Source organism: Rhinichthys klamathensis, unplaced genomic scaffold (genome assembly GCF_029890125.1).
Source record: "Rhinichthys klamathensis goyatoka isolate OS25496 unplaced genomic scaffold, OSU_Roscu_1.1 h1tg000060l_1, whole genome shotgun sequence".
Classification (NCBI taxonomy): domain Eukaryota; kingdom Metazoa; phylum Chordata; class Actinopteri; order Cypriniformes; family Leuciscidae; genus Rhinichthys; species Rhinichthys klamathensis.
Window position 1 is genome coordinate 2252801 of NW_026606605.1, and position 12200 is coordinate 2265000.

Consider the following 12200-nt stretch of genomic DNA (forward strand, 5'->3'; position numbering starts at 1 on the left):
AAAAAAGAAGAGAAATATTAAACTGAAGCACTAAAATTATTAACAAGAAATAAATAAAAACTAAAACTGAAATAAAAATAAATTAAACCTAAATAGCAATATTTAAATAAATAAATAAACAAATAAAATGACAAAAGTATTGTGTAAATGAGGTAAAGTTTAATTGCAATGTTGCCCAAATCGAAATGGATATAATCGCATTATGAGGGTGCATGTAAACGCAGTCATTTTCAGTAGGTACTTTTTTTACCACATGTGTTTTTGCTTGTTTCAGTTTAGTAAGAAAGTCAGCTTTGAAGAGTATGGATAATATTTTGTTCATGTAACCTAATGCATGATTTTGCCCCTGATCCTCCACAGAGGGTGCGTAACGAGGGTCTGAGCAGCGGCACCCTCTCTAAATCCTCATCATCAGGTATGCAGAGCTGTGGAGAGGAAGAGGGAGAGGAAGGAGCTGATGCTGTGCCTCTTCCTCCACCCATGGCCATCCAACAGCACAGCCTCCTCCAGCCCGACGCACAGGATGACAAGGTGAGCCGCTCATGATGAGGCAGAGCGGGGGACTGAGGAGGAGGGTTGGTGCGCTAGTTTGGACAAATTTTATTTTATCTTTTACTTTTTTCACTGCCAGCCTTTAAACCTCATTAGAGATCCTCAAACACTTTCAAACTTCTGTGTGCCAGCGCTTGTATCTCCTCCTGGGATATGCAGTCCTGACTTTCACTTTTCCAGTTTTAGCTTGTGTAACTGTGACTACAATGCAAGCACTGTAAAACTGTTTTTCTGATCATAAAGAATCTTGTCATCTTGGCCCCATGACACTTGGCATTAACATGCAAGCCGTTTGAATAATCTTGGATGGATTCTTATCATATTTAATAAGGGTGGAATGTGTTTCTTCACCATTAATCAACAATTTCTGATTACTTATCAAATTATTTTATTGGATTACTCTTGTTTTTCTAATTTCTTTGCCCAAGAGTGCACTTTCCCCCCCTTTTCCCTTTTAACCCCTAGTAACATTACTGAGGGGTTAATAATCGAAGGAAATCCAGAAATGCATTTTTAACTATCCGTTTGCAATTTTGCAGCCAGATCTGTCAAATCACATGATGGATTGGAATGGTGTAAATGCAATATGTCTTTAATATCTAGACCAGTGGTTCTTAATTAGGGGACCTCAGCAAACTTTCATACCTGGTTCGTTTCTTTTGGAACCTGGTGCGTTTTCTTCCTTAGTTTGGTTTGTTTAGACATATATGATCACAGCAATTGGTGAGAAAGACCAATCCGATTCAATGGACCAACAAACTAAGCTGTATGGGTAATGACGTCCGTTGCATGAACACAGCAGTGTTAGTTTTGCTCATAATGAATCGTGAGTTAACCTGCAAAGACAGAGTGAAATGAGTGAAATGCCTAATTGAAATTTGGTCAGATTAACACATTTCAGAACTGTCCAAGGCTCATTAAAGTACTGACGAAGCCTTGATTCCTGCTCTAAATGATGAGGTAATATAATAACAGCTACAAATAAAGCCTGGTCTCTCCATCCATCCTGACGGATGATCGCTACGAACGGAATCCCGTAACATAAACCGTGCGCTCTTGAGCAATGAGAGTTTACTCGAACGTAACTCGTATTAACAAATTTTGGTCCATTTAGAAATGTTGCCTTGTTAAAATGAACCGAGCTAAGAAGAAACTGCAACATTGTAACAATTTCAATCCCTGTTTCAGAACAAAACAAACGTTCTACATGTGTGAAAGAGATTTAAATTAGTAATTTATTATTCATATATTAAAATGATCTAACTCTAAATTAAAATGTAAAAAAACATAAAATCATCATTCTTTTTATTTTCCCTCAATAACCTTGTAGTTCTAGAACTTGTAGTTCTTGAGACTTCTTGAATCACAAAATGAATTGGGGTTAATTAGTTTAACATGTCAACACTCCCAATTTCTTGGGAGAAAGCAAATATTATGTTGAGAACCACTGGTCTATACACACTCCGAATCCGAAATGCATGTTAATGCCAGCTTTGAAAGGGGTCCTAGAGAGATGGAGAGGCAGATTTTTCCTCGAGTAGAATGTAGTCTCTTGTAAAACGGCCACAATAGGATGAAATGCTGAGTTTAGCTGGTCTCATCGCTGCTCAAGAACAGCTTGTGACACTAATTTGTTTTTCTCTTTTGTTTTGTTTGGGCTGTATTGTTTACCATAGCATTACGTTGATTTGTGTCCTGTCTTTGTTTTATCTCAGTTCCCATACCTCTCCATCTGACTCCTCCCTTTCTGGCCTCCCTCCTTTCACTTCATTTCTCATTGCTTTCTTTTCCCATAACCCCCGGCTTATGAAAAGACCCGAGACCCCCTTTCTTTCTACTTTTATTTGCTGCCTTTTTTCGTTCTTGGTTTTTTTGGTAGAGATTTAGAAGCCGACCACTTCCTGAGAACTTTCACTTTTGAAGTAGTGTTCTTTTAGAAGCAGATTCCTCATTTTGGTTTGATTGCACTTTCATCTAGACAAGACTTCCTCTTTCTGTTGTTTAAATCTGTCTGATTTAAACTTAGAACCACAAAATGCCCTTACTCATCCTTTTTCATTTTTTTCTCTTCTAGTTTTCTACTTATTTTACATTGTTGTTTTATATACGATTTATGATTTAGCCCCATCTTGAATTGATTGTCCTCCTAACGCGCTGGTTTTTGATTGGATTGGGTTCCTCAAACGCGTCAACATCAGGGAGCTGTGATTAGGTAGAAAGAGGGTCGTGTGCCTTATACAATGACTCTGAATCTCAGAGCCCACTCTCACTCTTTACCCCTCTTACCAACCCTCCAAACTCCGCCCATTCACACCCCTCCCCCCTCCCCTCTGTGCTTATCCCCTCATTATCCACTCTGCTGTCTGATTGGCCTGTAAAAGCTAAGCAGACCTGAGGCCACACCCAGACACAAATTGGAAAGTCTGGAAGGCACAGCAAGGGTGAGACTTTCTGCTGGATTTCCCTCTATTTCTATTTGATGAATGTTTTTGATTGCCAGTTTCCGAACCTAAAGTAAAGAAACCCTCCGCCAGTCTCAGGTGTCGAGCATCAAGCTATTGTCAACCTGAAGTCTTTTTTTTTGTTTGTTTTGTTTTTTAAGACCCCATGAAATGCAGCAGGTTTCTTTCCTCTGTTGACACATGTCCTATTTTGGTCTGTTTGGCTGCAAGACTAGGACTGTACATTTTAAATGTGTATATCTTCTAAAAGTGTATTTTTATCAATGCATATAGAGCTATCACACATCACATGGAATAAAAGCCATTTTGATTATATGGGGCCTTTTTGATGAATAATTGGTTTTGGTTGAAATCAAAATATCTCTATTATTTTCGACTTTTCAAAACTGATAAACTGCACCAGAGACTGTTTGAGAGTGCAGATTTTGTATGTTTACAATGGTGTGATGCCAGACACATAATAATAATGTTATTACCATTAGTTACTGATGCATTCAACATAATGCAGTGAAGCTATTTTAACTGCTATGATAAAATACAAATTGCATTAAATGTCTTTGAGGGCAAAGACAATAAACTAGAGCCTGAATGAATCCTGATTACAGTTTAGCTCCATATGGCTCGTATTTCCTTTGTGTCATTTAGTTTGGCTTTTTTCCCTCTTTCACTCTCTTTATCTCTGCAGACTTCTTCCCGTCTCTCCGTCCGACCCTCCAGTTCTGAGACTCCCAGCGCTGCAGAGCTAGTCAGTGCCATTGAGGAGCTGGTCAAAAGCAAGATGGTAAGAAGTGCACAGATATGATATGATATGATATGATATGATATGATATGATATGATATGATAAAATAATGCCACAGTGTTGTTATTGCTATTATTGTTGAATAGAAAACACAAATTAATATAATATAATAATATAATACGACAGTGTTATTACTATTATTGTTAAATATTAGACTTATTATTAACCAAGTATTATACAAGAATTTTACTAAAAATATATAATATAAAATAATACCACCTTGTTATTACTACTATTGTTAAATATTACACTTATTAATAACCAAGCATTATACAAGAATTTTACTAAAAATATATAATATAAAATAATACCACCTTGTTATTACTATTATTGTTAAATATTACACTTATTAATAACCAAGCATTATAGAAGAACGTTACTAAAAAAAACACACATAATATTTCAAGTAGCTTACCCATCGTATTATTTGTCTGGTGTGATCTGAGGGTCTCATGTCCACACAGGCTCTGGAGGACCGGCCCAGCTCTTTGTCTGTGGAGCAAGGGGACAGCAGCAGCCCCTCTTTCAATCCATCAGATAACTCCCTGCTCTCCTCCTCCTCTCCGATCGATGAGATAGAGGAACGCAAGACCGGCTTCCTCAAGAGACGCCAGTACGTCATCATGCTCAGGGTTGGGGAGTAACGGAATACATGTAACGGCGTTATGTAATCAGGATACACAAATCCAGAAACTGTAATTCGTTACAGTTACGTCAAAAAACGTTGTAATCAGATTATAGTTACTTTTAAAAAAAAGGGGGGGATACTTTCAGGATTACAATGGTTTCATTTAAATGGTAAATGGACTGCATTTATATAGCGCTTTCACAGACCCAATGGCCACCAAAGCGCTTTACAATTTGGAAATTCCACTGCTATTTTGTTTTTAAAGAAGAAAATGCCAACAACATGGTTCTCCAGTGCAAACTGTGCCTTCCAGCAACGAAAACACTTTCTTTATCGACATCCAACCTAAATAAGCATTTGCATTCACTATTTTCCTGTTGAAGAAACATTTCCATTTTATTTTTTCCTTGTACATGTCAAGTTAAAAATAAAACAAAATAATCTGTAATACCATACTGTAGCCACTAGATGTCTGTATAGTCCTTTACATAAATATTTATTCAGGGCTGTGAAATTCTTAATAAATAAAAGTTGTTTTTTAAAATAATATCTGTCCTTGAAGTAATCCAAAAGTAATCAGTTACATTACTTTCATATTGTGGTACTTGGATTACATGTAACGGAATACATTTTTAAAGTAACCCTCCCAAGCCTGATCATGCTCTCTTTCCCCTTCTCTGTTACTGTCCTCATTCATTTTCAGCGCCTGTAACACACGTCCCTTTTCTCCTTTTAGTTACATCCTGCTGGAACTGATCGAGACGGAGAGGGACTATGTGAGAGATCTCAGTTTGGTCGTGGAGGTAAGTGCATAATATTCACTGGATGCTGAGATATTGATATGTGATCATGTGACTAGATGTGACGCTGTGTTGTGTGTGTCCGGCAGGGCTATATGACCAGGATGAGGGAAGATGGAGTACCAGATGATATGAAAGGAAAAGACAAGATCGTTTTTGGAAATATTCAGCAGATATATGACTGGCACAAAGAGTATGTATCTAGTCTGTGATGTATTATGATTTTATGAGGTATGAAAGAGGACCTATTATGCTTTTTTACATTTCCATCTTCGTTTAGTGTGTAGTGTTGCTGTTTAAGAATGAAATAGGTCTGCAAAGTTACAAAACACAAAAAACACGTTCTTCCTGGAACGAACGCGTCACAATATTCCTCATTTAAATAATTCCTGACCAAGGCATACGCAAAATAAAGGGGCGGGGTCTGGTTAAGTTAGTTTGTATTGTGTTAAACTCACGGTTATGGTAAGGGGCGGGACATTTCCCAAACACGCCCGAAGCTGTTGACCAATCACAACACACTGATCCAGCCGACCAATCAGAGGAGGGGCTTCATAGAGACAGAAACTAAATAGAACGTTACTGACAGCTGCAACAATGTAGGGCATAATAGGTCCTTTTTAATGATAGTCTTTGATTGGAAAAAAAGGCCAATAAAAATGTATTTACTTAATTTCAAAACTATTTTGAAGAGAGATGAAGCTAACTGCAATCTTTAATATTTCAGTTTCTTCCTGGGAGAGCTTGAGAAGTGCCTTGAGGACCCTGACCGGCTGGGCCCTCTGTTCCTCAAACATGTACGCCGCTTTTTAAGCAATCAATCAAACTTGTTCTTTTACTGTAATTTAATATTGTTCATACTCGTGATATTTCCATGCCTTTCAGGAGCGACGGCTGCACATGTACATTGTTTACTGCCAGAACAAACCTAAGTCTGAGCACATTGTCTCAGAGTATATCGACACCTATTTTGAGGTGCGTATCTTAAATCTGGATTTATAAAGCTTGTATGTCCTTATTACATACATTCTGCATTAATATCAGTATACCACCAAATATAAACCACACTGAACATCATGAAACACTTGCAGTGTCAAACTGAATCGCCTCTCTTGCAGGATCTGAAACAGTGTCTGGGTCACAGGCTTCAGATCACTGATCTGCTCATTAAACCTGTTCAGAGAATCATGAAGTACCAGCTGCTGCTTAAGGTCTGTCCATCTACTGCATCTCACTGCTTTACACCTAATGACAGTTCTTAGTCTAACCATGATTCTGATGCGTTCTGTTTGTTTGTTTGTTTACAGGATTTCCTCAAATTTTCCAAAAAAATTGGAATTGATTCAGTGGAATTGGAGGTATTTTATTTTATATTTAAACATTATTCTTTTCTATTCTATTCTATACTGATGATGCTCTTGTGTTGTAGAAAGCGGTTGAGCTCATGTGCATTGTACCAAAAAGATGCAACGACATGATGAATGTTGGTCGACTCCAGGGATTTGATGTAAGAACTCGTTTATGTCAGGAGATTATTATCAAGAAGCTGTTTTACGTTTGAATGGATGGATTAAACTCATCTGATCGGTCTCTGACAGGGAAAGATCATCGCTCAGGGGCGTCTCCTCCTGCAGGACACCTTCATGGTGGCCGAACCGGACGGAGGCCTGCTGAACAGGATGAAGGAGAGAAGAGTCTTCCTCTTTGAACAGATTGTAATCTTCAGTGAACCTTTAGATAAAAAGAGGGGCTTCTCAATGCCTGGCTACCTGTATAAATACAGCATCAAGGTACAGGCGTCCTCATCTGTCTGTTTCTTGGGATCTAATTTTGTCATGAGAAATTTGTTGAGAACTAAAAACATAATGTTTGTGTGTGTGTGTGTAGGTGAGCTGTCTGGGGCTGGAGGACAGTGTGGACGGAGACCCCTGTAAATTCGCACTGACCTCCAGAACGTCTAATAGCAGCAAAGAGGCATTTATCCTTCACTCGAGCCATCCTGGAGTACGACAAGTCTGGATGCTGCAGATCAGCCAAATCCTGGAGAGCCAGCGTCATTTCCTCAATGGTACAGCAACCAGCAACACTTACGAGCATAAAAGTAGGTCTTTAGGTCCGGTCATAAATGATGTTTAACATGCATTTAATACTAACAAAACAATCAAAAAAAGATCCATCCCCCTGTTATTTTAAGGGCTGAATCAATGTTTGCTATTTTAAAATGTGATTATTGTTGTAAATATTATTATTCATAAATGAATATCGTTATATATCAATTTGCCAATAATAATAATGATAATTATTATTATTGTTATTCAATAAAAAATTAAATTTAATAAAAAGAAATATATTACTATTGTATTAATACTTTCACTGTAAAATTAAAACAGAAAAATTAAAAATAATCCGTTAACAATACAATTTTAAAATACTAATAAGCCTGTCTTAATACATTTTTATAATATATAAACATACTTTTGTTCATTGTTAATTCCTTTTCATTTGTAATACATTAACTTATGTTCATTTAAAGAACTTAAAATGTTACAAATATATTAGTTTATGTAGACATTTATTATTATTGTAGGTAAATGTTAGTGTTGTACGTTTTGTTCATATTAAGGTGATGCCTAAAGCTGTGACGAATGCTAACAATTTTGATCTTCATGATAAAAAGAATGACCAGAATCTCATCCAGCATCTTCTTGCCTGTTACACCCTGTCAGCTGTTGTGCTCATGTGCAAATGGTTCAGTGAAATCTGGATGTCTTTCCTCCTGTAGCGCTTACATCTCCCATAGACTACCAGAGGAACCATGTGGAGGGCCCTGGTGTCTCAGGCAGCAGTGGACAGGCTGGAGGGAACGGGGGTCAGGGGATGGCCCCTGGAGGAGGCGGAGGGGCCCCGGCTGGGTCGGGTTCCCGCTCGCGTCCCTCCCGTATTCCCCAGCCCTCGCGCTTGCCTCAGCCGCTCCGTCATCACTCTCCCGCCCTGGGGCCCGGAGCCCACGAGCCCGACGGCCTCGACAAAATATCAGGTATGTCCCCGAGACCTCACTCCAGGGGTCCCTCACCCTCTTGCACCACAGAGCCAGATCCAAAGGTGAAGGTTCCTGCGAGCCCTCACCCCAAACAGACGGACCCTACGGAAAGCGCTTCCAAAGAAAGCAGGGATGGAGCCTCTCCGGCCCAGATCCCTCGAGCCACGGTGGCCCCGCTAGCTCTGGTCAAACCCAGACCCGGAACGGTCTCGCCCATGGCCTCCCCGTTAGCCACCCCGGCTTTCAAAGACTCCATCCCACCCTGCAGTCCCGGGCCGAAGACGGGCGGCAGCTCCGGCTCGTTCTGGAGCTCTGTTCCCGCCTCTCCCGCCAGCAGGCCCGGCTCCTTCACCTTCCCCGGGGAAGCGTGCGACACCCTGGGACGGCAAACTCAGAACCAAAGTCACCGGCATTCCACCCACAGTAAAGACGCAGACCGTATGAGTACCTGCTCTTCTGCCAGTGAGCAATCTGTCCAGTCCACTCAGAGCAACGGGGTAAGAGACACACTCCTGCCCCGGGCCACCGCAGCGCTTCAGCCCAACTCTGCTCCTGTCTTCCCTCATGAATGACTCTCTAACACACCTGGACTCTGTCTGATTTCTGCCTCTCCTAACCTGGTTTCTACTCTGTGGACCTCCAACAGAGCCTTTTCTCTGCATCTCAGAAATCTAACCGTTCTGCTTCTGGCCAGATACTAACTGTTTATGGGGTTGTAAAACAAGAACTAGATTTCTCCTTTTTTTTTAAATAAAAAAATTAACCTCAAGCTTCTTTGTGAGGTCTTTACAAGATGTTTTTCCTTCTGAGAATCAGCTTTTCTTAAGGACTAAAGGTGCAGTCACGTTTACTGTTGTTATGCAAATTTTTGCTGGTGAAATTCAGTCATTTTGATAGGAATCACCACAGTTGGGAATTTTGCGTCAGGGCGAAAGATTTCGCAATGGGTTTATTAAGTTGATCACACTAACCAACGAAAAACTGCTTGGTTTTAAAGTGACTTCAGTGTGAGCTGTGCTTCATACATCACTACACTACTGAATGGTTCTTTTTTTCACACATAGTTTCGCCAAAATGTGACCGCACCTTAATGTTAATCTTACGAAATGAACGCTGGAAACATCTGTGTTTGTTTTGATTCTGCCTATCATGTGACTTAGTTCAGAGATTTAGATCTTTTCAACAGGCTACTGTAACTAACATGAATTCTTATCTCAGTTTCTTTTCTGTTTCTTACCTTTTCTTTGACTGTTCTGGTCTACTAATGCATGTTTTCAATGCAGTGCACTTGCAAGGTTACATGTCAATCAAAAGTTGTAAATATTACTATTGAGCATGGAAGTTATTATGGAATGTTTTGACATTATCAAACACCACAAACATACATGTATTCTGGATTTACTAGCCCTCATGTTCTGTATGGGGTCAAAGAGACCTCAAGACTTTTCCTAGATCAAAAAGCGCAACATTGATGCATCAGGCTGAAATGAAGACGTAATCATATGAAAACGGATTATAAATAAAATGTCAACTTCATAATGCTTTTAATATCCTCCCTGACACATTGCATTACATCTAGAGACCCAAAATCATTTAAACATAAAAAAAAAAAAAAAAATTGCTTTATTTTCAGTTAGTGTACTTAAAATAAATGTTATTGTATTTTTGTACAGTGTTGTTGCTATGTCAGAATTGACCATAAACAAACAACATTGTTACCAGAAATAATCACTTTTTTTTTTTCTTCTTTTTTTTAAAGTACATGGCTGCTCTATGACAAAACATAGGGATACAGCTTTAATAATACCTACTTGCTTTCGTGTTGGTCAGTGGAACATATTACAAGGAAAAATATAAGGCGTTTTTCTAAATGACTACTTTTTTTTACATATTTAAGTGGAACATGAGGGTTAATGTGGAAATATTGTCGTTTCACACGGGTAAACGCATGGTGTTGTACAGTACAGGGGTTTGTATTAAGTGTCTCTGGTACTAAAACCCATGTGTGTGTGTGTCCACAGAGTGAAAGCAGCAGCAGCAGTAATATCTCCACCATGTTGGTGACTCAGGACTATGTGGCTCTGAAAGAGGATGAGATTAATGTAGGTCAAGGGGAGGTGGTGCAGATCCTGGCCTCCAATCAGCAGAACATGTTCTTGGTGTTCCGCGCCGCTACAGACCAATGCCCCGCCGCCGAGGGCTGGATCCCCGGATACGTGCTGGGACACACCTCCGCCATCATCCCTGACGCATCAGAGGGGACCATTAAGTAAGAGCTCGCCTCTAACCGTTTACATAACACATGCTGAATCTTTCATAATGCAACAATAAAATCTAACACACTACTTAATGTAAAAAAGCATAATAGGTCCTCTAGAACACAAATAACAGTTGTCACCTTTCTTTAGTATGTGATGTTGCTGTTTGAGTATGAAAAGGTCTGCAGATGTATTCCTCATTTAAATAATCCCTTCCTAAGGCATACATAAAATAAAGGTGGCGGGCCTGGTTGAGTTAGTTAGCAGTCTGATGAAACTCACGGTTATGGAAAGAGTTGGGACATTTCCAAAGCGTTTGAAGCAGTTGACCAATCACAACAGACTGGTTCAGCCGACCAATCAGAGCACATTGTGCTTTTCGGAAGGAGGGGCGTTACTGACAGGAACTGCAACAATGTCAAATATGTGAAAAATAAGGTGTTCATGAAAACCTGTTCTAGTAGAGTCCCAAGTCAAGACTTTGTAAAAGGGCATAACAGATCTCATTTCATAAGTTAGACATTCGATATGTTATGTAACCATTCATTTTAACATAATGTGTTGCTTTCCAGTAGGAAATCATGGCATACATCCCTCCGCATTCGTAAGAAGTCAGAGAAAAGAGAGAAGGAAAATAAAAAGGAGGTCAAGCTGGAAAACGGATACAGGAAATCCAGAGAGGGACTAACCAACAAGGTCTCTGTAAAGGTAACACTAATAAATACAAGCCCAAATCTTTGTCTGTCTTGTCATGTTCTGGAAATCCTTCAGAAAGATGTATACTCAAAACTTTGTTCTCTATTTTGCAGCTTCTAAATCCCAATTATATCTATGATGGTAAGTTCAAAATGTCTCTTAAGTGAAATGTTCCGTTTGCTTAGAATTATAAACCAGTAATAAGGTTGTTTTTTTCCTCCTCCCAGTTCCCCCGGAGATCCTCGTCCCGCTGAGTGACGTGACCTGTGATAAAGGGGAGTGTGTCACTCTGAGGTGTAAAGTGTGTGGCCGCCCCAAAGCCACAGTCACATGGAAGGGACCCGATCAGACAACACTCACTAACAACGGCCACTTCAGTATAGTCTACAGGTGCGGATAAACAGGACAAAATTTAAAAAAAAAAATGTCTTGCAAAATTGGAGACATGCATATATTATTTTATTATTTTGGTAATATAACTATGTATATTGCTTTGTTTATATATCTCACTTTAATATATCTATCACTTGTTAGATTTATGTTTTAAAAAGGGGGAAGGGTCATGGTGAGAAAAAAATATATTTCGCTCACAAAGGTTTTGTGTTCCCCCAAGACACTTTGCATTCACTCGCAAAGAACTCAAACGTTTTGTGAACTTACAAATATTTTGCGTTCCCCCAAGAAACTTTGTGTGAGCTAGCGCAAAAGCATTGACATCATTTTTCTTCCATCACCATGTCCGTTAAAGGGCCTCCGTAGAAAAATAAAGATATTTGATATTTCTCCTCAAGGACTAAATACTGATTTTATTCTATTTCATTTCATTGCAGTGATTAAACTAATCTAATGTTTTATTGTCTTCCCTCTGCACCACAGTGAGACTGGCGAGGCCACGCTGCGTATCGTAGGTGTGACCTCAGAGGACGATGGCACGTACACCTGCATCGCTACCAATGACATAGGC

The 12200-nt window shown here is 39.4% G+C and overlaps 1 protein-coding gene across 10 annotated transcripts in view; it reads left to right on the forward strand.

Annotated features, from left to right (window-relative positions):
- trioa (trio Rho guanine nucleotide exchange factor a) overlaps window positions 1-12200 on the forward strand; it is a 134269-nt gene that overhangs the window by 113691 nt on the left and 8378 nt on the right. For 4 of the 10 annotated variants that reach the window (XM_056249624.1, XM_056249630.1, XM_056249627.1 and 1 more), the window contains 18 exons: window positions 361-531; window positions 3700-3795; window positions 4279-4427; window positions 5179-5245; window positions 5332-5435; window positions 5970-6039; window positions 6128-6217; window positions 6361-6453; window positions 6550-6600; window positions 6672-6749; window positions 6841-7032; window positions 7130-7343; window positions 8025-8779; window positions 10304-10551; window positions 11113-11248; window positions 11350-11377; window positions 11464-11626; window positions 12113-12200. The exon at window positions 12113-12200 is cut by the window's right edge and continues 34 nt beyond it. In XM_056249624.1, coding sequence (XP_056105599.1) covers window positions 361-531; window positions 3700-3795; window positions 4279-4427; window positions 5179-5245; window positions 5332-5435; window positions 5970-6039; window positions 6128-6217; window positions 6361-6453; window positions 6550-6600; window positions 6672-6749; window positions 6841-7032; window positions 7130-7343; window positions 8025-8779; window positions 10304-10551; window positions 11113-11248; window positions 11350-11377; window positions 11464-11626; window positions 12113-12200 — 2793 coding nt within the window. The remainder of the gene's footprint in view (window positions 1-360; window positions 532-3699; window positions 3796-4278; window positions 4428-5178; window positions 5246-5331; window positions 5436-5969; window positions 6040-6127; window positions 6218-6360; window positions 6454-6549; window positions 6601-6671; window positions 6750-6840; window positions 7033-7129; window positions 7344-8024; window positions 8780-10303; window positions 10552-11112; window positions 11249-11349; window positions 11378-11463; window positions 11627-12112) is intronic. The other 6 variants (XM_056249629.1, XM_056249632.1, XM_056249628.1 and 3 more) reach the window with 4 other exon arrangements.